This window comes from Rhinoderma darwinii, chromosome 2, assembly GCF_050947455.1.
Source record: "Rhinoderma darwinii isolate aRhiDar2 chromosome 2, aRhiDar2.hap1, whole genome shotgun sequence".
NCBI classification, from domain to species: Eukaryota; Metazoa; Chordata; class Amphibia; order Anura; family Rhinodermatidae; genus Rhinoderma; species Rhinoderma darwinii.
The window spans coordinates 302,167,298-302,192,040 of NC_134688.1; the positions used below are offsets into that span (position 1 = coordinate 302,167,298).

General features: G+C 40.4%; 1 protein-coding gene across 1 annotated transcript in view; it reads left to right on the top strand.

Annotated features, from left to right (window-relative positions):
* Window positions 1-24,743, top strand: part of ITPR3 (inositol 1,4,5-trisphosphate receptor type 3) — a 244,458-nt gene that overhangs the window by 61,960 nt on the left and 157,755 nt on the right. Inside the window, exons 9-12 of the mRNA XM_075853510.1 lie at window positions 602-697; window positions 12,075-12,143; window positions 12,938-13,080; window positions 20,441-20,540. Of these exons, the coding sequence (XP_075709625.1) occupies window positions 602-697; window positions 12,075-12,143; window positions 12,938-13,080; window positions 20,441-20,540 (408 nt within the window). The remainder of the gene's footprint in view (window positions 1-601; window positions 698-12,074; window positions 12,144-12,937; window positions 13,081-20,440; window positions 20,541-24,743) is intronic.

The following is a 24,743-nucleotide window of genomic DNA, read 5'->3' on the forward strand; positions in this document are numbered from 1 at the left end:
GTGCACCGTTAGTGCATACAATGCGTTTTTTACGAGCACGTGTTTAAAAATTGTGTCGTAAAAAAAGAAGCGTGAGGTTAATTCTTTAGCGCTAAAAATGCACCGAGAACGCTCCTAATTCCCATAGTCAATGGGAGTCCTAATTACGTGCCAAAAAAAGTGCAAAAAGCGCGCACAAACCGCATCAAAAACACTTGTAGTTTAAAAAGCACTTTACAAAAACCGTAGCGTATTTGAAACGTTTACACGTTGGTTTTTTGGAGCGCCGTCTGAACAAGGCCTTAAAGTGCAGTTACTACTAGAGCCATCCTCAAAGTGGCACATACTTGAATAGTTTCTGGTGGCTTCAGTTTTCAAGGAAAACATTTAGCCCTTGAATGAAGTTACACTCATGAAATAAATAACTTCATTACATACATAGTATTATATCTGTCTTCAGTCATTACAGAGGAAATTGCAGCGGCACAATTATTCAGAGAAGAAGAAATAACTGATAAGAAATCAGATCATATGTATATTATACCTGGCGAGCAGGGACCTGCATTTGATTTAAGGTAGTCAAATGCATTTTGGATGCCTTATAGTCTTCTTTTTATTACAGGTTGTACATCATGATCCTTGCAGAGGGGGTGCTGGTCACTGGAACAGTTTATATAGATTTAAACACCTTGCAACTGGGAATTACCTTGCAGCGGAGGTAGGTTTGGAGCATTACACTATAGTGATTCTCAATGTGCTGTCCAAGCCACTACAAGGTGAGGCGATTGTATATGTGGTTCTAGCTAATCTTTCAATTGACAGTAAGGGTATGCCCAGACGTGGCGGAGTTCTTCCGCCACTGTCCGCATCAATGCGTTGCAGATTCTGTTGCGGCTTTGCCTAAAATGGGCATTAAATTTATGCGGACTAGCCGTTGCGTATTGAGGGGAAGAGGGAACAGCCCTTTCCGCAGTAAAAGGAATTCATACTTACCCGACCGTTGTTTTGGTGACGCGTCCCTCTTTCGCCATCCAGCCCGACCTCCCTGGATGACGCGGTAGTCCATGTGACCGCTGCAGCCTGTGATTGGCTGCAGCCGTCACTTGGACTGAAATGTCATCCTGGGAGGCCGGAATGGATGAAGAAGCAGGGAGTTCTCGGTAAGTATGAACTTCTATTTTTTTTACAGGTTGATGTATATTGTGATCGGAAGTCACTGTCCAGGGTGCTGAAGCAGTTACTGCCGATCGCTTAACTCTTTCAGCACCCTGGACAGTGACTATTTACTGACGTCGCCTAGCAACGCTCCCGTAATTACGGGTGCACACACGTAGTCATCTGTAATTACGGGAGCCCCATTGAATTCCTCAGTCTGGCTGTAGACCTAGAAATACATAGGTCCAGCCAGAATGACGAAATGTCATGGTAGTAAAACCAATCCGCTACGCAGCACACATAACATCTGCGCACTTCATTGCGGAATTTTGACTTTCCATTGAAGTCAATGGAGAAATTCCTCAATGAGTCCGCAACAAGTCCGCTACACGTCCGCCACAGTCAGTGTATGCTGCGGACACCAAATTCCGTTCCGCAGCCTATGCTCCACAGCGGAATTGTCCGCAACGTGTAAACAAACTCAACTAAAAAGCTGTGGAAGGCAATGGAGAAACGTGTACGCTGTATTCCAGAGCAATTCCGCCACGTGTGATCATGCCCTTAGGGTATGTTCACACAACCTATTTTCAGACATAATTCAGGCGTTTTACGCCTCAAATTACGCCTAAAAAGACAGCTCCATTATGTCTGCAAACATCTGCCCAATGCTTGCAATGGGTTTTACGATGTTCTGTCCAGACGAGGTGTAATTTTACGCGTCGCTGTCAAAAGACGGCACGTAAAAATACGCCCGCGTCAAAGAAGTGCAGGTCACTTCTTGGGACGTTTTTGGAGCCGTTTTTCATTGACTCCAATGAAAAACAGCTCCAATTACATCCGTAAAAGACGCCGCGAAAAACGCGTGCACTTGCAAAAACGTCTGAAATTCAGGAGCTGTTTTCACCTGAAAACAGCGCCGTAATTTCAGACGTATTTTGCGTTTGCGTGTGAACATACCCTAAGAAAGAAGCATGGCAGCCTGCATGCACAATAATATGAAGGGTATGAGATGTCTTTTACAACCAGTGCTCCTCATGGTATCCATAGGATTAGGTTATGGGTTATTATCTCTGTATGTATTGTTTTCTAACAATGTTGCAGCAATGATAGCCATTCTTTACCACCGGTGTTTCCTTGTTTTTAAATAGTAATAGCAATCTAGAAATATATTAATAATGTGATGTATTATGTTTTGTTTTGTTTTTTCGTAAATTAAGCTATGTGTGTTTGTATGTGGAATAATATCCCCTTTATGGCAAAATATAACATTATTGGAAGCAGCCAAGGAGTTCTGTAGCCAAATGAATACCTGAGGCTGAGAAGAGTTTGTACATTTTCTGTTTTACGATAGTGAATTTCAATTTACAAGCTGATTTTATGAGGTAATTCTCATATTTGGGCTTGTTTTGTTTTCTTTGAATGTGTTAAACTTCTTAGGGCCTGTTCACATCAGCGTTCGGTTCCCTTTGGGGTTTCCGTTCATCTATTCTGTTTAGAGAAACAGATGAACGGAAAGCCGAATGGAAACTATAGCTTCCGTTTGAATTACCATTGAGTTCAATGGTAATGCTTCTGTCTCAGTTGGTTTCCGTTTGTTTCTGTTCCGTAAAGTTTCCGTTTTCTTCACGGAAACAATAACATAGTCGACTACGCTATTGATTCCATTAAAAAAAAAAAGGACAGAAACTCTACGGCATGGAAACCAACTCAAACGGAAGCATTACCATTGAAATCAATGGTAATGCAAATGGAAGTTTTAGCTTTCCGTTCATCTGTTCCTCTGATGGAATAGATGAATGGAAACCCCAAAGAGAACCCGACGCTGATGTAAACAGGCCCTTATCTGAACTTACTCAACTCTATGGAAAAGTGTCCTCATCGGTTATAGATCACAGAAGTGAAAGTGGATCTATCTAAGTATAAGCTGTGACATCATTACACAGATTTAATGGCATAATTTATAGCACGCTCAGTGCGCCTCAGTATAAAGGGATTTAGTATGTGATAAGAGACATGAAAAAACATGTTTTCCACAGGGTTTCGGTAGAGTCAATTTTAAAGGTGTGTTTTCGTGAAATTTGCAGCTGCCTATTTCAATTAGCCCAAAGTTGCATAAAACGCCAGGATTTGGACACCACAATTGTGTGGAATAATACGTTTGTTAGTTAATGATAGTAAAATAAAATACAAATTAAATAAATAGTAAATAATATGTGCGATAATATGCCCCTACTGTATATTCTAATTTGGTCACAAGAGTTCTTTTTCATTATAATACACATTCTGCTGTTGCAGAACCTCTTTTGAAATAGTTTGGGTATCTTCACATGGTGGGGTTTTGCCGCGTTTTTTACCGCGTGGCCAAAAAAACGCGCCGAAAAACGAATGCATTTTTACAGTGATTTTTCAAAATCGTGGTAAAAATGCTTGCGGTAAGAAAACTTGGCAAAACCGCACATGTGAATATACCCTAATTCAATAATCGTGGGAAGTCCGGGTATTGTGGCCATAAGGCTGGATTCACACGCAGCGTATTTGTTTATTTTTCATGGCATTTTTAAGGGCTTTTTTTGCTACATTTTTCAATGCATTTTTTTTTATGTGGCCAAATGTTACATTAAAGTCTATAGTAAAATATCAAATGCACTACACACAACTGCGTTATGGTTTGTGGTGTTTTTAAGGCAATTTTGTGGTTAGTGAAATTTTTCTTTACAAATGCAGCATGCTTTTTTCAGATGTTTTTCCCATGGGCTTCTCTATTGGACTTAAAAAACGACAGATAAAAAAATCTTGTACAAAATTACACTGAAAAACGCCACCTAAAAATGCCTTAAAAACCGCATGTTACAATTTTTTAACACTGACTTTTTTTTAGAAGTGTTTTTTTATGCAGTCAGAAAAATTCTATGTGTGAAGGAGGCCTAAGGCCTCATGAACATGGCCGTGCCCGTAATGACCAGCTGCCGACGGCCGCGGGCCGCATTTTCGTGCCGTACTCCCATACAAAGTATGGGAGCATGGCCTGTAAAAAACGCAAAGTAGGACATGTTCCATAATTCCCGGCACGGTTCTACGGTAGCGATACGGAAAGGTGTCAGTGGCCAATGGAACCGGGCGGGTACATAATTGCCATCTGCAATTACAGAGATTTTTTAGCCGTGTGCATGGGGCCTAATACAGAAGTGTCTGCATTACGGCCAACTAAAAAAGGCCAAAGGATGAGTTCCCTGGACCCTATTGCTTAATTTATATGCTCATCCTAAATAATAATAATATTAAACATAATAAATATACTCATCCTTTTCAAAAAGAAGGTTTGCAGCAGCTGAGGTGTGTATTATGTTGTTTTGCTGTGACACAGAACTGTATAAGGTCCTGTTCACATCAGCGTCAGGCTTCCAATTATGGGTTCCGTTAGACCTTTCCGTCGTAGGAACCGATGAATGGAAAGTCAAACGGAAACCATAGCTTCAATTTTCATTATAATTATCATTGATTTCAATGGTAATGCTTCCGTTTCAATTGGTTTCCGTTCCGTAAGGTTTCCGTTCTTTTAGCGGAAACAATAGCATTGTCGACTGAAAAAAACCCGGAAAAAAACGGAAACCTTAAGTAATGGTAATGCAAACATAAGCTATTGTTTCTGTTTGGCTTTCTGTTCATCGGTTCCTCTGACGGAAAGGTCTAAGGCTGGATTCACACGAGCACATTACATCCGTAATGGACGGACGTATTTCGGCCGCAAGTCCCGGACCGAACACAGTGCAGGGAGCCGGGCTCCTAGCATCATAGTTATGTACGACACTAGGAGTCCCTGCCTTGCTGTCGGACAACTGTCCCGTACTGTAATCATGTTTTCAGTACGGGACAGTAGTTCCACGGAGAGGCAGGGACTCCCAGCGTCGTACATAACTATGATGCTAGGAGCCCGGCTCCCTGCAGTGTGTTCGGTCCGGGACTTGCGGCCGAAATACGTTCCGTCCATTACGGACGTAATGTGGTCGTGTGAATCCAGCCTAACGGAACCCATGGACGGAAGCTGCAAACACACCCGAACACACACTGCAGCTGGTAAAGAAACTTTTTTTTTTTTTTTTTTAAAGAGAGGGAGCCATACATGTCAGTTGATCAGTGGTTGCAACAGGAGAAGGACATTTCTACAAAAGTGATCTGTGACCGATTACTTCTTCATGAAGAGATTAGTAGTGTCCATGTAGCGCTACTTATATTAATGTGATGTTTTAACTAATATTGTTTACTTATTTATTAATTTCTGTTACTTTACCATCATATTAATGGAAATTTTCGATTCACATGTATTATAAGTGAATAAATAAATAAAATAATTACTTAAAATAATCAGATACAATAGTGAGCATGTATTAGAATGAAAAAACAGAACTGCCACAAGTTATTTACTATGTAACCTCATGAAAAATTTAAACTAGGGCTTCTCTGTAAAGCTTTTGGAATACAAAAAAGCTGTTTGATTAAAGCCTTTGTTTATGAGTTATTTGTTAAGCTGACGTTTGAGGAATTTGTCAGACAGCCTCTGCATGGAACCTCGAAATTGTGAACATTTTCATGGCAGCAGCTCTAAATATCTGTGTGCGCAGTTAAACAGGCATGCACAAAGTGATATGTAATAGGTTCTCTCTCAACTGAAATTTACTAGATACACCTACCTGCCGTGGCCAGTTTTATAAGAATTACTATGCAAGTCAAAAAAGATTTTGAAGTATGGGAGGAAACTGAAGGGAGAACATACCGATATCATATATTAGATACCTAGGTCAGCCTATGATCCCTTTCATTGTGAGGCTTATAAATCAGCTTTAGCAATATACCAAATAAGCAGTTTAAGGCCCAGTTCACATCTGCGTTACAGATTCTGTTTTGCTCTGTCATAGGAGTAGAACAACAAGAATACCGGAAGCTCAGGATCCGTTGTATGATGAAAACAAATAGCACCCGACAGAACCTATTAATTTTAATGGCTTTCGCCGGGGGTCTGTCATGGTTTCTGTCATGATGCCGGTCGGACATAACCGCGCAAGCGAAAACAACAGAATCTATAACGCAAGCCTCCAATGAAGATGTGAACAGGGCCTGCCAGGTGGATTTGCACGAAGAGCTATATTGTCCCCAGCCTAATATACAGATTATAATGTTATTTGTAAAAATGTATCTTTACACTGTACATATCCTAGTTCATAAGGAATTAAACAGCAAGCTAAATGCAGAAAAATAAGCGGTATTACATGCTGAAAAGTACTTCGAATGGAATGGTAATGTGAACAAGTGTGGACAAGTAGAAAGAAATACATTTGAACTGACAGCTCTGTGGGGAATTTTGGGAACAATGAAGCTTGCGTGTAAAGTTGGTAAGGAGTGTTCGATTTTACAATACCAGGCTGTTTGATGGTGACATAGTGTATGGAGGAATCGTCTCTATAGGTTGCAGTGACCTTAGGTAAAACAGATGAGTTTTGTATAGTAGCATGGAATGTGGAGGAGAGTTAGATGTTTGTGGTAGCATTCCTCAGATAGGGTGCTGCTAGGCTAGAGTCTTGTAGCGTGACGAACATGCTTAACAGAAAATATAAAGGTGAAATTCATTATTTGAACAATAGGTGGTTCAGCAAATATTTAGGCATTTACAGGCTTTGACTGACGTGAATTATTTGGAGAAGGTATTAATATTGTACAGTGGTGCTTCATAGTTTGTGAATCCTTCAGACTTTTCTATATTTCTGCATAAATGGACCTAAAACTACATCAGATTTTCACATAAGTCCTAAAAGTAGATAAAGAAAACCAAATCAGTCAAATAAATTTGACTTTGTCATCTATTTATTGAGGAAAATGATCCAATATCACATATCTGTGAGTGGCAAAAGTATGTGATCCTTTAGGCCATGTCCAGACGTGACAGAATTTTTCAGCTGAAAATGTTGCTGCAGATTCTTAGAGAATTTGCATCAACATTTTCATATTTGACAGGTAATTCAGACGTTGCAGATATCACAGCAGACTTGCTGCAGATTTTCGGCCTTTACAATGCAAATGCTGAAATCCGCAGTGAAATTCCACTTCTTCTCCGCAACATAATGAGCATGTTGGGGAGGGAATATTCTACACCGCAGCCTAAATTCTGCACAGTTATTTTCTGCAATGTCTGAACTAAGTTTCCTAAAAATTTATAGAAACAAATGTAAAAAACTGCTGCTGCAGAATTCCACTGCGGACTGTCCAGAGCGGAATTCAATAGCCATTCCGCCACGTCTGAATGTGCCCTTAGGATTATCAGATCATTTGAAAGGAAATTGGAGTCAGGTGTATTCAATCAATGGGATGACAATCAGGTGGTAGTGGGCGACCTGTTCTATTTAAAGAACGGGAATCTATCAAAGTCTGATCTTCACAACACGTTTGTGGAAACTTATCATGGCACGAACAAAGGAGATTTCTGAGGACCTCAGAAGAAGAGTTGTTGATGCTCATCAGGCTGGAAAAGGTTATATAACCATCACTAAAGAGTTTGGACTCCACCAATCCACAGTCAGACAGATTGTGTACAAATGGAGGAAATTCAAGACCATTATTACCTTCCCAGGAGTGGCCGACCAACAAAGATCACGCCAAGAGCAAGGGGTATTGTAGTCCGAGAGGTCACAAAGGAACACAAGGTGACCTCTAAGCAAAAGGCCTTTCTCACATTAAAGGGAATGTGTTGCCAGAAAAACATGTTTTTTTTTAAAAAATTAAACATTTAGTGTGTGGGTGATTAAACATTGTTCAAATTTTTTTTATTTTTTTCGCGAGTCAGGAAATATTATAAATTATTTCTAATTTATAATACTACCCATTTTTGGTCACTAGATGGAGCTAGTTCCCAAAATTGCAGCATTGCAACATTGGGTTAAAAGCCCTCGCTCTAGTGAGCTCTCAGCATCCCCCCCTCCTTTATCCTGGCTAGTGCCGGGATAAACGAGGGGTTTGAAAGGTTTAACCTCCTACACTGTGTGTCGCCATTTTTTGAGGTAACCCACAGTGTAGTAGGTTTACATACAGTAGTAAACACACACAAACACTAACATACATTGAAATCTCTTACCTGCTCCTGCCGCCGCGGCTCCCTCCGGCCCGTCCGCTCCGTTTGCTGCCGCTGTTCCATGTGCACAAGTCCGGAAGCCGCGACCGGAAGTAGTAATATTACTGTCCGGCCGAGACTTCCGGTCCACAGGAAAATGGCGCCGGACGGCGCCAATTTCGAATAGGACTGTGTGGGAGCGGCGCATGCGCAGTTCCCACACAGACGCCGTACACGGCAGTCAATGGGACGGGAGCCGTTCGCAGTCCCTATGGGACTGTGGCTGCCGTATTCCATGTCTGTGTGTGTCGTTAATCGACACACACAGAAATGGAACAAAAAATGGCAGCCCCCATAGGGAAGAAAAAGTGTAAAAATAAGAAACAGTAAAACACAAACACACAAATGAATATAAACGTTTTTATTAAAGCACTAACATCTTTAACATATAAAAAAATTATTTGTGATGACACTGTTCCGTAATGTTAATGTTCATGAGTACATTAACATCAGGAGGACACTCAACAACAATGGTGTGCAGGGCAGGACTGCAAGGACAAAGACGCTGCTCTCCAAAAAGAACTGTAGCATCCGTGAGCGCTGGTTCCCATCTCCTTCCTAGAAGATGCCAGCTCTCACTTCCGCTCCGGCCTGCTGTATCCCGTAGGTGAGAATCATCATCATCAACTGCCCATGATTTCCTGGCCTATAAGAAGGTCCCAGCCCTTCTAATCCTTGCCTGAGCGTTGTTAGTTATCCCAAGTGTGTCTTGCAAATGGTCCCTTAGTGTTTCCCGTTCCAGTTGTCACCCGTGCCTTGTTACCTGTTCCTGTATCACGTGTTGTTCTTGTTCCTGTGACTATTAGTGTTGGAGTCGTGTCACGTCCTGTCTCATCTGCCACGTCCGGAGGAATTCGCCACGTCTGGCGCAACCTGCGGCTTCTGTGCCATCCGCCACGTTTGGAGTTACCTGCTGCACCCATCTCCATTTGTACCAGAGCTGCGGCCACTGTCTGGACTATCCAAGTACCCTTGTGCGGGACATTGTATTGCTGGGGTTCCCTGTTGTTTGGCCAGCTGCCTCCCCACTTCGTGACAAGAACATTGCTGCCCATCTGCAGTTTGCTAAAGATCACCTGGACAAGCCAGAAGGCTATTGGAATGGAACAATGTTTTGTGGATGGATGGGACAAAAATAGAGCTTTTTGGTTTACATTAGAAGCGTTATGTTTGGAGAAATGAAAACACTGCATTCCAGCATAAAAGCTCATACCATCTGTGAAACACGGTGGTGGTAGTATGATAGTTTGGGCCTGTTTTGCTGCATCTGTGCCAAGATGGCTTGCCATCATTGATGGAACAATGAATTTTGAATTATATTAGCAAATTCTAAAGGAAAATATAAGGACATCTGTTCGTGAGCGGAAGCTCAAGAGAACGTGATCATGCATCAAGACAACGACTCTAAGCACACAGGTCGTTCTACCAAAGAATGGTTAAAGAATAAATTTTAAGTTTTGTAATGTCCAAGACAAAGTCCTGACCTTAATCTAATAGAAATGTTATGGAAGGACCTGAAGCGAGAAGTTGATGGGAGGAAACTCACCAACATGACAGAGTTGAAGCTGTTTTGTACAGTGGAACGGGCTAAAATTCCTCCAAGCCGATGTGCAGGCCTAAGCAACGATTTCCGGGAAGGTTTAGATGCAGTTATTGCTGCACAAGGGGAGGGGGGGGGGGTCACACCAGATACTGAAAGCACAGTTCACATACTTATATGTGATATTGGATCATTTTCCTCAATAAATATATGACCACCTCTAATATTTTTGACTCATTTGTTTGATTTAGTTTTCTTTATCTGGTTTTAGGTCAAACTTATACAGAAATATTGAAAATTCGGAAGGGTTCACAAACTTTCAAGCACCACCGTACTTAGATTTCTCTAAGGAATTGTTCCATCATTATGATGAAGTAATCAATTATTGAAAATATCTAAAAGAGACTTTTCTCTTTTCCCCACTTAATGGAGATACGTTGACAATGTTTTCATATGAAAATTTGTATTTTAACGCCACTGAAATCCTGGTGGTGGCACTTCAGTAATCCCATTATCCTACTTTACACCCCAAATGGTACATTCACAGCTGTTTAGGAGATATGGTGATTTGTTTTGTTGGATCCTCCCAACGGAGAATTGGGGGCGCAGTGGATTCTCCTGCTTCCTTGTAGAGCTATTAGTATCCCCCAGCTTTCTAGTGTAAGAACCCATCCAAACCACTGCCTATATCTCCGCTACCTAGGCCCTTGGTTTTGACTTGGTTCGAGATATCGGGAGTGTGATTTCCTGCTTCCTGTGTTTTCCAGTTATGACATCAAGTTTGTTAGTGAGACAGTTGAGAACTGCATCACTGCTCACCATCTCACTAAAAGCACTGCAATAAACTAATTTGATATGTTTTTTGCCTCTTCTGAGGTGTTATTTAGTTCTAGGAAATGTTCCCAGACTTGTATTATAGGAAAAAATAATTGTGAAAAATTATGTTTTTCCATTAACTCAGGGCTAATATCTAGCCACTGCACACAAAAAAAATCCACACAAATTGTTCCCTGAAAGATGAAGAGAATGCCTTGTGTGAACCTGGCCTAACAGATGTTCGGCAAATAAATAAGCGATTAGTCTTGGTACAAAATATAAAAAGATAAAATGTGATGCAAGAAAGATTTAGAGAAAGAAAAGATTTCTTGAAAGTCTAGCAATGCAGTAGAGACTGTGTGTCCTTGGCACAGTTTTATTGGGCACTGTTCCTCTGCCAACTGCAAGTAGCAGTAAAATGATGACAGTATTGTTACAGCTGGTTCACATGGAAAGGAAGTGATGCTTTTCATTTAGTTTGTTATAACTGGCATGAATAGAATTAGACATGGTAGAGGGTAAATTATTTCTTATTATACCTGGTAAAGTAGTAATTTTTGAACCAACAAGTATATGCCTTTTTCTTTTATTTAAAATGGTATGACTTTTTAGTAGTGTTATATTGAATTAAAATGACGTGTTTTATATTCACATTTACATATTTCTTTGGGAATATAGAAAGGCTGAAAATATTGCACAAATTTTCTGTCACTGTAATATACTTAGCATAATTTGTTGGCTAGACAATCCTATTGGCATTGTTTTCGGTTTTGTGGTTTGTCTTGTAATTTTGATCAGTCCATATATCTCAATGCCAATTTAGACTCCCACTATTTGCCATGGTGCTTAATAGTGATTTAGTCTGGCATCTAGTCTTCAAGATGTCTTACCCAATTGACAAATGTGAAGCTATGATTCTTGTAGTCAGTGCTGTTTCTGACTTTCTGATGATAAGCTATCCGCTGGAGTCAGCACGCGTTGTTTCATGGCAGCAGTTTATGTAAGCATGGGGTGATAAATGGCAGATCTCCTCCGTCCCATCCTGACCTGATATTTAAAGCATGGCTATCCCTACAGTCATTTATTTATCTTCTGAAAGAGGACTTTTCCCCTTTCTGAGCTGTGGCTTTGTGACAGGCAATGGCATTGCCATGGAGCTGTCTGTTTTTGGGAGGCCAATGTTAATTTCGACAAGCAATATGGCATCCAATAGCTGGGTTACACTAAGAGCCACATGGTGGCTATGTTAGGGGTAGGGGTAAAATAGAATTGGCTGCCAGAGTTTTCTCATCACTTCTGATACAATGACTGTGAAAAAATACCTCCTTTAGTGCGACGGTCCTTATCTTTTTTGCTCTTTCATCCAGTGCAATGCACACAAGCTAATTTATGTTTTTTTGGGGTTTTATTTAATTCTTCATTTTCTAGGAAAACCCAACTTATAAAGGGGATGCGCCCGAGTCTAGGTCCGGCTCATCTTATGCAGCAGCATCATCTGTAAGTATTGCTTTCTCTAAAGGGTTTCAGACATTTCAATAAAAGAACAAAACAGTTTAGCAAAATGTAACTTGACCTTTAAAAATGTGCAGTATAAGCTAAAATATTATACAATGTTCACCAAAGAAAAATTTAATGTAACCGAGTATTAACAATCTAGGACACATAAAAGAAACTGTCATGTGGGATAGTGGGGGATGTAGACACTAGGAGAATGTTATATAATACATTGCCCTATTACTTGCACAGGAACAAAACCTACATTCTTGAAATGACATATCTAGTCCATCTCCCTGGTGAGAATAAGTTCATATACACCTCTCAAGCTAATACCCAATGCTGTAATTTCATTTTTCTGTTTGCTTTGTGCTAATTTTACCAAGGTGCACAGTAACTTTGCTTCTGTAAAAAACAAAAAGGATTGTAAAACCTACCCAGAGAACTGTAAGCATCTCAATGTTAGGAAAGTGACCATTTGTACTGCATTTTATTTATTCTCCCCCTTTTCTCCTGCCATAGTCTACATGTTCGTCTAATTATTTATACGTTTCTTTGTATTTCATATCCCTCTTCTGTAGTTTTATTGTCCCTCTGTTGTTCCTTATTTATTAAAGTACATCAGTTAAATTCCAGACCTTCTGACTTCTTTTCCCTACGTTTTCCTGAATTATTTAGCACAACCTCTCCATAAATTCATCTCCTCTCAGTACATTTATTTCTTTTCTTTCTCTTGGTTTTTTCCTTCTTCATCTCTCAATTTTCAGCCTCTCCATTGACCACCGATCTTCTCTCAGGTAGTGAACAGTCGTCCCAATCGCAGGAATGCAGGGGAGAAGATTAAGTATCGCCTTGTTGCTGTACCGCATGGGAATGACATTGCCTCACTCTTTGAACTGGATCCCACTACTCTACAGAAAACAGATTCATTTGTGCCCAGGTAACTCCAATATGACATGAAAATGATTACATATAAAGACAAATTATCCATTTGCCCTGCTCTTATTTGAGGTATGGTCCCCAGGGCTTGGTGTTTGTTGTAATAGGTTATTGGAGTAGCGGTGTGCAAATTCTGTTTTTATTAGCCTGTACTACATCTGCAAGACTATTGTTCTAGTAATGGTACAGTAAAAAAGAACTTCCAAGCATTACTCCTGAGCATTCCACTTTGAAGCTACAGGTCATGTCCTCTTTTTCCAGTCTCTTTTATCCTGGATAATAAGAACATCCTGAACCTTTCTGAAACTTTTGATGTACTTTTATAGCCTTTTTTTCCTCTAGACTGTGAATGTTAAGTACCAAGTACTCTCTTTATTAAGCAGTAGATATCCAAAGTCCTGTGTTTACACCCCTACTGTTAAGTGATAAACTGCATGTTCCTTTTCTTAAAAATATACATTCTCTCTAAGATGATATCTGATATCTAGAAGAAAGCTTTTTCCTTCCTCTTGCTGTCATGAGACTGTCAGTGTGACAGGTATTAGCAGAGAGAGATTCATCCTTCTCTTTTGAATGCTTGTTCAGCAGCAGAAAGTTGAGAACCCCTTATAACATAAATCGTGAAACCTGGAGGCATTTCACCCCTGAGACCTCCTCCTCTGGCTCTTACTTACTATTAGCATTTAGAGATTTCACCACATGAGAAGAAAGCTGTCACAGCATCTGTAATATAAAACACAGGGTTTTTTCTCCATTTTTTTTAAAAGCTATATAGTTTTCACTTCTGTCTTTTTCAAATAACATAAATGTAATAGCCTCTTGCTGACAAGGGAAAGCCTTTGAGTGCCCTATCTGGCGGCACATTTGCCATTCTAGACTCTTTGCTGTGACGTGTCACTGTCCTTTTGATTTAGCAAGCAATGTGTTCAGTCTGCTCATCATAAAATCACCAGTAGTCCCTGTTTGAGAGTCGGCCAGGGGTAAAACAGGTGAGAGAGAATTGTTTTGTTTCTCTTGCCTTTCCGGTTAGTTGTCTAATGCTTAAAGGATTCCTAGCTGAGATAACATCACTATTAAAAAACATATGGAGAATGATATGCATGAATGATATACTTTACTGCGACTCATAGAGGATAGACAATTTCAGTACGATTCATTTCATAGCATGAAATAATTTTCTGGTTAACGCCAACCTTTTTTATTTCATAGCAATCCATTCACATACCAGAATAAACAAGTCAACAGATTTCAGCATATAATAGCTACAACTATATAACGGATATTGTATTCCATTATTTATGTAGACATTTCAATAACAAATATCCTTGTAAAGTTAGCATTTCTGTGCAACTGCAGTATGTAAGAACCTAGGAGTGTGATCTTTCCTTGAACAGTGTAAAACTGAGTAATTTTATTTGTAGGGGAACACTATTACGACTGCCTACCATAATTTATCTCATTGCTCATCAGTTGTTGGGCCAAACCCCAACTCTCTATAACATTCTTTTATAATGTACCTCCTACTAAATGACAGCAACACTCACAAAATAATTATACATTTAATGAAAAATTTATTGTTACATATAAATAGATAAAAATACATGAAAATGTAAATATACCCACGATGAACGATTAAACCCAAGGTCTACAATCAATCAGATACAGTACATATAGGAAAAGGAAAGTGCAAATCCTACAATCAATCTAAGCCATATAGGTATACTAGGACTGAAGTTAAAGAGGCCCCGTCACTAGTTTAGTAATGCCCTATCTCCTAGCTAATCTAATAGGCACTGTTACATTGATTACGCAGGTGAAAATTGTGTCCCAAAAAGTTTATTATTTTAAAAGTTATGAGCTTTTTTCTAAATATGCAAATGAGGCTGTACTAGACAAGTGGGTGTCAACACCAGCGATTCTCCTGAGGTGGAGCTACCTCACAGCTCTGACGCTGTCCTATCATCATGAAGCTGCTTCACACAGTGTGAGAGACTGAGGCTGGAGGAAAGGGGGATCACTGTAAATAGCCATATCTCCAGCTGTGGACCACCTAGAACAGTGGTTCTGGTGGCATATGAAAGATGAGATTCTGATCTTTCATATGGCACCAGTTCTAGCTGTGAAACAACCGGAGGTATCACCAGTTGAAAACAGAGTCGGGAATGGAAGCTGTATACTATATGATCACGCTGTGTTGCTGGGCTGAGAAGAGGAGAACTGTATGATGATTGGACAGCGTCATACAGAAAACATTACACCGCCCAGAGTTAAAAGAAGGAGTAGCCTCCCATTTGGCAAGTATAGCCAAATTAACATGTTTAGAAAAATGCTCATAACTTTGCAAATAATAAACATTTTTGGAAAAAAAAAATCACACTGTAGTTATCAGCATCATAGAGCCTATTAGATTACTTAGGAGATAGTGAATTAATAAACTAGTGACAGATCCTCTAAGTATAAAGTACAAAGTGCATACAATAAGTCCTATAGAAAATAGAGAATACAGAGCAGCTGTGTCTAAAAAAGTAAAGCAAATTTTTAATAAAAACTAATTATAAAGTTACACCAAACACACTGACAGACCTGTTTGTTATTTTTTTTTTTTTTAAATGCCTCTCAAAGGTGTACATAGTCTTTAACTCCAGTCCTAGTATACTTATGTGGTCTACATTGATTATAGCATTTGCACTTTCCATTTTCTATATGTACTGCTGTATCTGATTTATTATAGACCTTGGGGTTAATCCTTCATTGTGGTAATGCTTACATTTCCATGTATTTGTATCTATTTATATGTAACAATAAAGCTTTCATTGAATTTATAATAATTTTGTGAGTATTGCTGTAGGAGGTATTTAATATACAGGGTGTAAAGGATCTGCCAGGCACTACGTCTGTGGATACTCCCAGGATTAATCAATCGACACCTGAGGCCGGACCTCTTAGACTGACTCCGGCTCCCACCAATCAGGGTGGCAGGCTCAGGAGTGGGAGAGCCTATCGCGGCCTTGTCAGTCGGAGTTAGCTCCGCCCCCTGTCCATTTATACCTGCCGTTTTCTCTTCCTCATTGCTTGTGATTCTTCCTGGTTTCCTGGCCCTGCTACAGCCTTGCTACAGCCTGCTACTGCCTTGCTTCAGCCTTGCTACAGCTTCCGCTTATCCTGCTTCGCTCTGACCCCGGCTTGCTTCCTGCTCCTTGCTCTGCATTCGTATACTTCGTGACATCCTGATTCTGACTGGCTCGTTGACCACTCTGGTTTCCTCACGGTGTTCCGTGGGCTACTGCCCCTTCCCTTGCTTGTTCTCTGTTTGTATTCCCTTGCACTTAGTCAGCGTAGGGACCGCTGTCCATTTATACCTGCCGTTTTCTCTTCCTCATTGCTTGTGATTCTTCCTGGTTTCCTGGCCCTGCTACAGCCTTGCTCCAGCCTGCTACTGCCTTGCTTCAGCCTTGCTACAGCTTCCGCTTATCCTGCTTCGCTCTGACCCCCGCGATAGGCTCTCCCACTCCTGAGCCTGCCACCCTGATTGGTGGGAGCCGGAGTCAGTCTAAGAGGTCCGGCCTCAGGTGTCGATTGATTAATCCTGGGAGTATCCACAGACGTAGTGCCTGGCAGATCCTTTACAGTGTGGGCCATTTATATGGATACACCTAAATAAAATGGGAATGGTTGGTGATATTAACTTCCTGTTTGTGGCACATTAGTATATGGGAGGGGGGAAACTTTTCAAGCTGGGTGTTGACCATGGCGGCCATTTTGAAGTTGGCCATTTTGTATCCAACTTTAGTTTTTTCAATGGGAAGAGGGTCATGTGACACATCAAACTTATCGAGAATTTCTTTCATGAGTTATTTACAAGTTTCTGACCACTTATAAAATGTGTTCAAAGTGCTGCCCATTGTGTTGGATTGTCAATGCAACCCTCTTCTCCCACTCTTCACACACTGATAGCAACACCGCAGAAGAAATGCTAGCACAGGCTTCCAGTATCCGTAATTTCAGTTACTGCACATCTCGTATCTTCACAGCATAGACAATTGCCTTCAGATGACCCCAAAGATAAAAGTCTAAGGGGGTCAGATCGGGAGACCTAGGGGGCCATTCAACTGGCTCACGACGACCAAGCCACTTTCCAGGAAACTGTTCATCTAGGAATGCTCGGACCTGACACCCATAATGTGGTGGTGCACCATCTTGCTGGAAAAACTCAGGGAACGTGCCAGCTTCAGTGCATAAAGAGGGAAACACATCATCATGTAGCAATTTCAGATATCCCGTGGCCTTGAGGTTTCCATTGATGAAGAATGGCCCCACTATCTTTGTACCCCATATACCACACCATACCATCAATTTTTGTGTTCCAACAGTCTTGGAAGGATCTATCCAATGTGGGTTAGTGTCAGACCAATAGCGGTGGTTTTGTTTGTTAACTACACCATTCACATAAAACTTTGCCTCATCACTGAACAAAATGTTCTGTGTAAACTGAGGGTCCTGTTCCAATTTTTGTTTTGCCCATTCTGCAAATTCAGTGCGCCGATCTGGGTCATCCTCGTTGAGATGCTGCAGCAGCTGGAGTTTGTAAGGGTGCCATTTGTGAGTAGCTAATATCCGCCGAAGGGATGTTCGACTGATGCCACTCTCCAGTGACATGCGGCGAGTGCTACACTGTGGGCTCTTGCTGAATGAAGCTAGGACAGCCACTGATGTTTCTTCATTAGTGACAGTTTTCATTCGTCCACATTTGGGCAAATCCAACACTGAACCAGTTTTACGAAACTTGGCAAGCAGTTTGCAAACTGTAGCATGGGAGATGGGTGGTCTCGTAGGGTGTCTTGCATTGAAATCTGCTGCAATGACCCGGGTACTGCGTTCACCAGACATCAACACAATTTCTATCCGCTCCTCACGTGTTAACCTCTGCGACATGTCAATGGCTGTAAACAAAGAGAAGCTTGTAAATAACTCATGAAAGAATAAAGTAACGTTAAAACCAAGCACACCATTGTTTTTCTTGTGAAATTCTCGATAAGTTTGATGTGTCACATGACCCTCTTCCCATTGAAAAAACAAAAGTTGGATACAAAATGGCCGACTTCAAAATGGCCGCCATGGTTAACACCCAGCTTGAAAAGTCTCCCCCCTCCCATATATTAATGTGCCACAAACAGGAAGTTAATATCACCAACCATTCCCATTTTATTTAGGTGTATCCATATAAATGGCCCACCCTGTATAGACAGCACCTGTTTTTCTTTTTGGAGTTAGTACAAGCCCCTTTCTCGTTGTTGGTAATTCTTTTATAATGAGCACATGAAAGAATGTCTACTAAATGGTTCAATATCCTAACTTTCTTGTTTACAGGGTACCTAACTTTTCAGGTGATTTTTAAGCATAAGCAGTTATATGTGTGCATAATAACACTATTTCTGGCCATTATATGACTTGTATTCTGCGACATTTAGCAGTTTTCCCCTCTGCAGGCTCTATCTCTAATTCCCAGTTGTCTCTGACCTAGTGGGCTATCATATCTTCTATACATAGCACACATATCCTGCTCTTCTATCTCTATCTATCACATATACATGTAGAAGCTGCAGTGTATCTGAGAATCCAGCACTCTGGTGACCTATAACTCTTAATAGCAGCTGAAGCTTGTCTGTATGTGACTCTCTCTTCCTGATCCCTCTTTATAGACTTCTATGGGCAGCGTGTCTTTATCTCTCTCACTCTGCTCCTGCTTCCTCCTCCTGCTCCCCCCTTTCGAAAGACTTCTATGGGCAGGCAGTGAAGAGACACCCCCCCACTTGCTGTAGTCAGTCTCCTCTGCTCTGTAACTAGGGACGGATTTTGTTTGACAACAGGGGTTGGACAGCTAATTACATGAAGGGATATACCTAATGGCAATAACTTCACACAGAATTTGCATGGATAAAACAACTAAATTTTAACAGTAAGTAAATCACAAAGTTGATATATATCAGGTATACTATTAGATTAGCTTAAGTTGTTTGAAAAGTTACTGTCCATTTAAGCTACATAAGTAAAAGGTGCAGGCTTAAACTGTGTGATGTGGAGCAATCCCAGTAATCACACTACAAAAAAATACTACTTAAAAGGAAGCTCACTTTTCAAACAACTTATGCTAATCTTACAGTATACCGCATATATATCAACTTTTTAATTAGTTTACTGTGAAAATGTTGTTGTTTTATACATGCAATTCTCTTTGAAGTTACTGCCACTATGTGTCCCCCTTCCTGTAATCTGTTGTTCACCTCCTGTTGTCAAGCATAATCCATCTTTAGTTACAGAGCAGAAAAGACAGACTACAGGAAGTCAGGGTGTGTCTTTTCACAACCTGCGCATAAAAGTCTATGGAGTGGGGAGCAGGAGGAGGGAGCTGGAGTAGGGAGAAAGATACAGACACGCTGCCCATACAAGTCTATGGAGTAGAGATAAGGGAGCAGAAGCAGAATGAGAAAGACACACACTGACGTATTTCAGTTTCCTGGTAAGTGTTACTGTCTCACCCAGTGCTGGATTCTCAGCCGGGCTGCCCATTACTGCGGTATAATCTCCTCCATGCTTCTGCATGTGATAGATAGAATTAGGAGAGCAGGATTGTCCTATTCTATGTGTGCTGTGTATAGAAGAAATGATAGCCTTTAGTCTCCACCCACTAGCTCAGAGACAACTGAGAATTAGCGATAGAGCCTGCTAAAAAATGCCAGTTCATCTAATGGTCAGAAAAAGTGTTATTCCTCATGTACACAAATATGACAGCTTATTCTAAAAAATCACCTGAAAAGTTAAGTACGCTTTAATGAATTCCCTCATATATTCTGATTGATTCACCAATATTAAATGAGTACTATTTGATAAAATTGTAGAATCCCTTAAAACATCCACAGTTAGGTACAGTGGAAGTACAAAAAGGTATCGTACTCCTTAATTCGATTTCATATGAATAGGCCATATTGGAAGATATATTAACACTTCTAATTATAATTAGAGCTCCATATGTCTCAAATGAGAGAGTAAACGTTCCTTCCTTGCATCAGTAAAAGAAACATTTCAGATTGGCCCTCAAAGCCCTCCCACCTTTTCCACACTGATATTTGTAGATACCCGTATAAACACTGCAAATTTTCTATCCATTCAAGGTGTCATAGTAATGTGAACAATGTTAGAGAAATGCCCATTTGTGGTGCTGCACTTGTTATCCATTGGGTGTTAAAAACTTATCTATAGACAATTTACATCAAGTTGAATTAAAATGTTAACGCTTGTCATAATTTAATAGTTTAGTCATCGAGATTGCTGACTGACCTTCGTTATTTGTTGTATTTTGTCAGAAACTCATTTGTGAGGCTACGGCATCTGTGCACCAACACATGGATTCAGAGCACCAATGTCCCTATAGATGTTGATGAAGAACGACCAATACGTCTCATGGTAATGGCACATGGATAGAAACTATGGGAATAGATGGCTTTTCTATAGAGCTTTTCATGGAATGTAGTTGGCTTTTATATATTAACCTATATATTCACTTTTATGTAGAAATTTTGTTTCATCCCTGGTTCCTGCCACTGCCATTTTTCATTTTCATTTTTTTCTTGTCCACCTTCCAAAAGCCATAACTTTTTTTTTTTTTTTCCCATCTATATAGTCCTATGAGGGTTTGATTTTTGGGGTACATACAAGGTTTTGATCACTTTTTATTTAATTATTTGTGGGAGATGAGGTGACCAAAAAGCAGCAATTCTGTTGTTTTCCACTTTTTTTTTTTACGGAGTTTACCATGTGGGTTAAATAATGATATATTGTAATAGTTCAGACGTTTTTCGGACACGGCAACACCAATTATGTTTATTTTTACAAAGCTTTAGGGGGAAAATGGGAAAAAGTTTTTTTTAAACTTTTAATATATATATTTTTTGTACTTAAAAAAACAAACTTTATTTAACTGATTTTTACTTTTTTTTATTAGTCCCCCATGGGACTTGAACCAGCGATTGTTGGATCGCTTGCACTATATACTGCAATACTAATGTATATCGTCTTTCTGACAGTCTTCTATTTAGAGGCAGGGCTTAATAGGAGCACAAAGATGGTAGACCTGGCTGCCATAACAACCATTGGCACCCTGCGATCGTGGGGCCAGGAACCCTCCACAACACAGACAACTCCACATGTTTTATGCCACACTTTAAACCTTTGTGTCAGCACATATATCTCCCAACCAGAGAGATTTTCATATAATTTGTACATTAATTTTCTTTGGACTGCTCAAATCCATGGTACAGGGGGAAGATGCTGTATAGTCCTAATAAAATTGATGTCTGGGGTGGCTGGAGGGGGCACATCTTAAATTCATAAATAGTGACAATAATCCTTCCAATTTCAATTACACTTTAGTTTAGTGTATAATTTATATAATAGAGGTTTATAATTACCTAAACTTCCTTTTAATTTATGCATAAATAGAGAGCTTTTAACATCATGTCTGCCTGTGTAATATGAATTTGAAATAATGCAAATGATATACTCCTTCTTGGTTAAAAATACTCCACAAAAATGTTCATAGGAGTATTCTTAAGGCCTTTTTCTACAAAACGCTCGTTCCCGATAATTGCTCTGTGTGAACAGGGCAACGATCAGCCGATGAACGAGCTCGTTCGTCGGCTGATTGTATCCTTTACGCAGCCTAAATTATTATCTGTGTTGGCAGCACATCTGTAAACAGAGAGATGTGCTGCTGACATAATAGAAATGTATGTGGACCAGCGATCGTAATAACGAGCGCTCGTCCCCATACATAGCTCCTTGTGAAAGGAGCAAACGAGCGCTGATCAACGAGCTTTCTCGTTGATTGGCGCTCATTTACACGACCGTGTAAGAGGACCTTATCTCTGCTTAAAATTATTAGCGCAACCTCGATCAAACACTTATCACATATCCTGTGGATAAGCCTCTAAATATTATTTATATTTGTACTTATGTTAACGTCCAATTAAACTTTATTGTTAAAAACAGCCTCCATGGTCAAAGTTTTGTTACTCGGTGGTTGCTATGGTAACCGAAGGCCTAACAATGGTTTCCTGGTCTGCACAGTACGGAAGCCTTTTAGACCCCGCCCGGCTTATTATCAGGGCCAAGATGATGGCACAGGCTCAGAAGTTTGTTTGTTACAGCTAACACCCTCATGTAACGGCCAGGACCGGAGCTAGCCTCCGATCTGGAAGATTAACCCCTTAGATGCAGCGATAACAAGCGATCGCTGCATCAAGGTGGTTAGATAGCACCCGATGGTTGCTATGGTGCCGATGGTTGCTGTGGCAACCTGAGGCCTAACAATGGCCTCCTGGTCTGCCTAGTACGGAAGCCTATTAGGCACCGCCCGGAGGCGAAGCCTAATAGGCTTGCTCTCAGTGGATAACTAACATCTCTAATACACTGCACTATGTAGGTAGTGCAGTATATTAGAATAGTGATCAGTGCTTCATGCCTTCAAGTCCCCTAGTGGGACAAAAAAAAAAGTTAAAAGAAAGTTAATAAAAATGTTGTAAAAAAGTTTCAAATTACAAAAACAATAGCTGCCTTTTTTCCCATAATAAGTCTTTTATTATAGGAAAAAACTGAAAACATGAAAAAAGTACACATATTTGGTATCGGCGCATCCGTAACGACCCAAACTATAAATATATCATGTTATTTTCCCCGCACGGTGAACATCGTAAAAAAAGTAAAATAAAAAACTAATCCAGAATCGCTGGTTTTTGGCCACCACCCCTCCCAAAACAGAATAAAAAGTGATCATTTTGATCATTAGCATGTACCCCAAAATTGGACCAATAAAAACTGCAGCCTTTCCTGCAAAAAAACAAGCCCACCACAGCATTTTTTATGGAAAAATAGAAAATATATGGCTCTCAGAATATGGTGATACAAAAAATAAGTGATTTTATTGTGCAAACGCTGTAAAATATAAAAAAAAACTATATACATACATTATTGCCATAATCGTATCGACCCGCAGAATAAAGTAAATATGACATTTATAGCGCACGGTGAACACAGTAAAAAAAAAAGAATAAAAAGCATTGTCAGAATTGCTTGTTTTTGCTTGCTTGCCAAAAAATGAAATACATTTTTTTGCATGTACTACAGATTGTCCCGCAACAAATAAGCCCTAACACAGCTCCGGTGGAGAAAAAATAAAAAAGTTCTGGCTCTCAGAATATGGCGACACAAAATGTGCAGAGCGTTCCAAAGGTGGGGGATAAGATTGGGCACCATTTATCAGTGCGACACCGGCCACACATCTGCAGATTATTATTTATTTACCCCTTTCCTTTACCCTTTATTATGCCCTGATGTACTCCGCACAGATTACATTTGTTCTCACATTATAAACTGAAATACCAGTAATACCAAAAACAGAACTACTACCAAACAAAATCTGTGTTACAAACGGCGCTCGCTCTCTCCCGAGCCCTACAGCGTGCCCGAACTGCAGTTTACGTCCACATATATATCATCGCCATAACCAGGAGAACCGACTTAACAGTTGATTAGATATTTGTCTGCAGTGGCACAAACCACATATTTGGCACTAAAATGGCATATCAGTGGAAAATTGCAATTTTCACTTCGTACCATCCGCTGAGCGTTCATTTCTACTAAATAAAACAAAAACCTGTGGGGTCAAAAGGCTCACCACACCCATTAAAAAAATGCCTTAAGGGGTGCAGTTTCCAAAATAGAGGTCACCACTTGGTGGTTTGTTTTACTATTTGACCTCAGAGCCCTGCAATTGTGGGCGAATGCTGCGAAAATCACCAAAATAGGCCTCAAATGCACATTGTGCTCTTTCACTCCTAAGCCCTGTCATAAGGGGTGTAGTTTCCAATATGGCGTCACTTCTCAGGGGTTTCTACTGTATTCTGGTACCTCGGGGGCTCTGCAAATGCGACATGGTGCACCAATCCAGCAAAATTTGCACTCTAAAAGCCAAATGACGCTCCTTTTATTTTGACCACTGCCAAGTACCCAAACAGAAGTTTAGGGCCACACATGGGGTATTGCCATACGTGGGAGAAATTGAGTAACACATTTTGTGGTGTTTTTTCTCCTATTACCCCTTGTGAAAATAAAAGATTGGGAGCTCAAACAACATATTTTTGGAAAAAATTTAAATTTATCATTTTCACTGCCTAATTCTAATAAAATCTATGAAACGTGTGACGGAGCCGTTGCCTAGCAACGGCCGGGCGGGCAGACGTACATTACAGATATATTACACTAATCGGCAGCCACTTGTCTCTATCAATCACTAATAGAGAGAAGAGGCTGCTGATAAAAATAAAATAAAAAGCAGTTCATACGTAGCCCGGTTGTTGTCTTGGTGACGAATCCCTCTTCTTCCTCCAGTCCGACCTTTCTGTATGACGCAGCAGTCCATATGGCCGCTGCAGACTGTGATTGGCTGCAGAGGCGGTCACGTGGGATGAAGCGTCATCCCTGGAGGCCGGCCTTCTGACGTCATCCAGACTTGCGTGACCGCCACTACAGCCTGTGATTGGCTGCAGCGGTGACATGGGATGAAACGTCATCCCAGGAGGCCGGACGGGAGGAAAATGCAGGGAGTTCTGG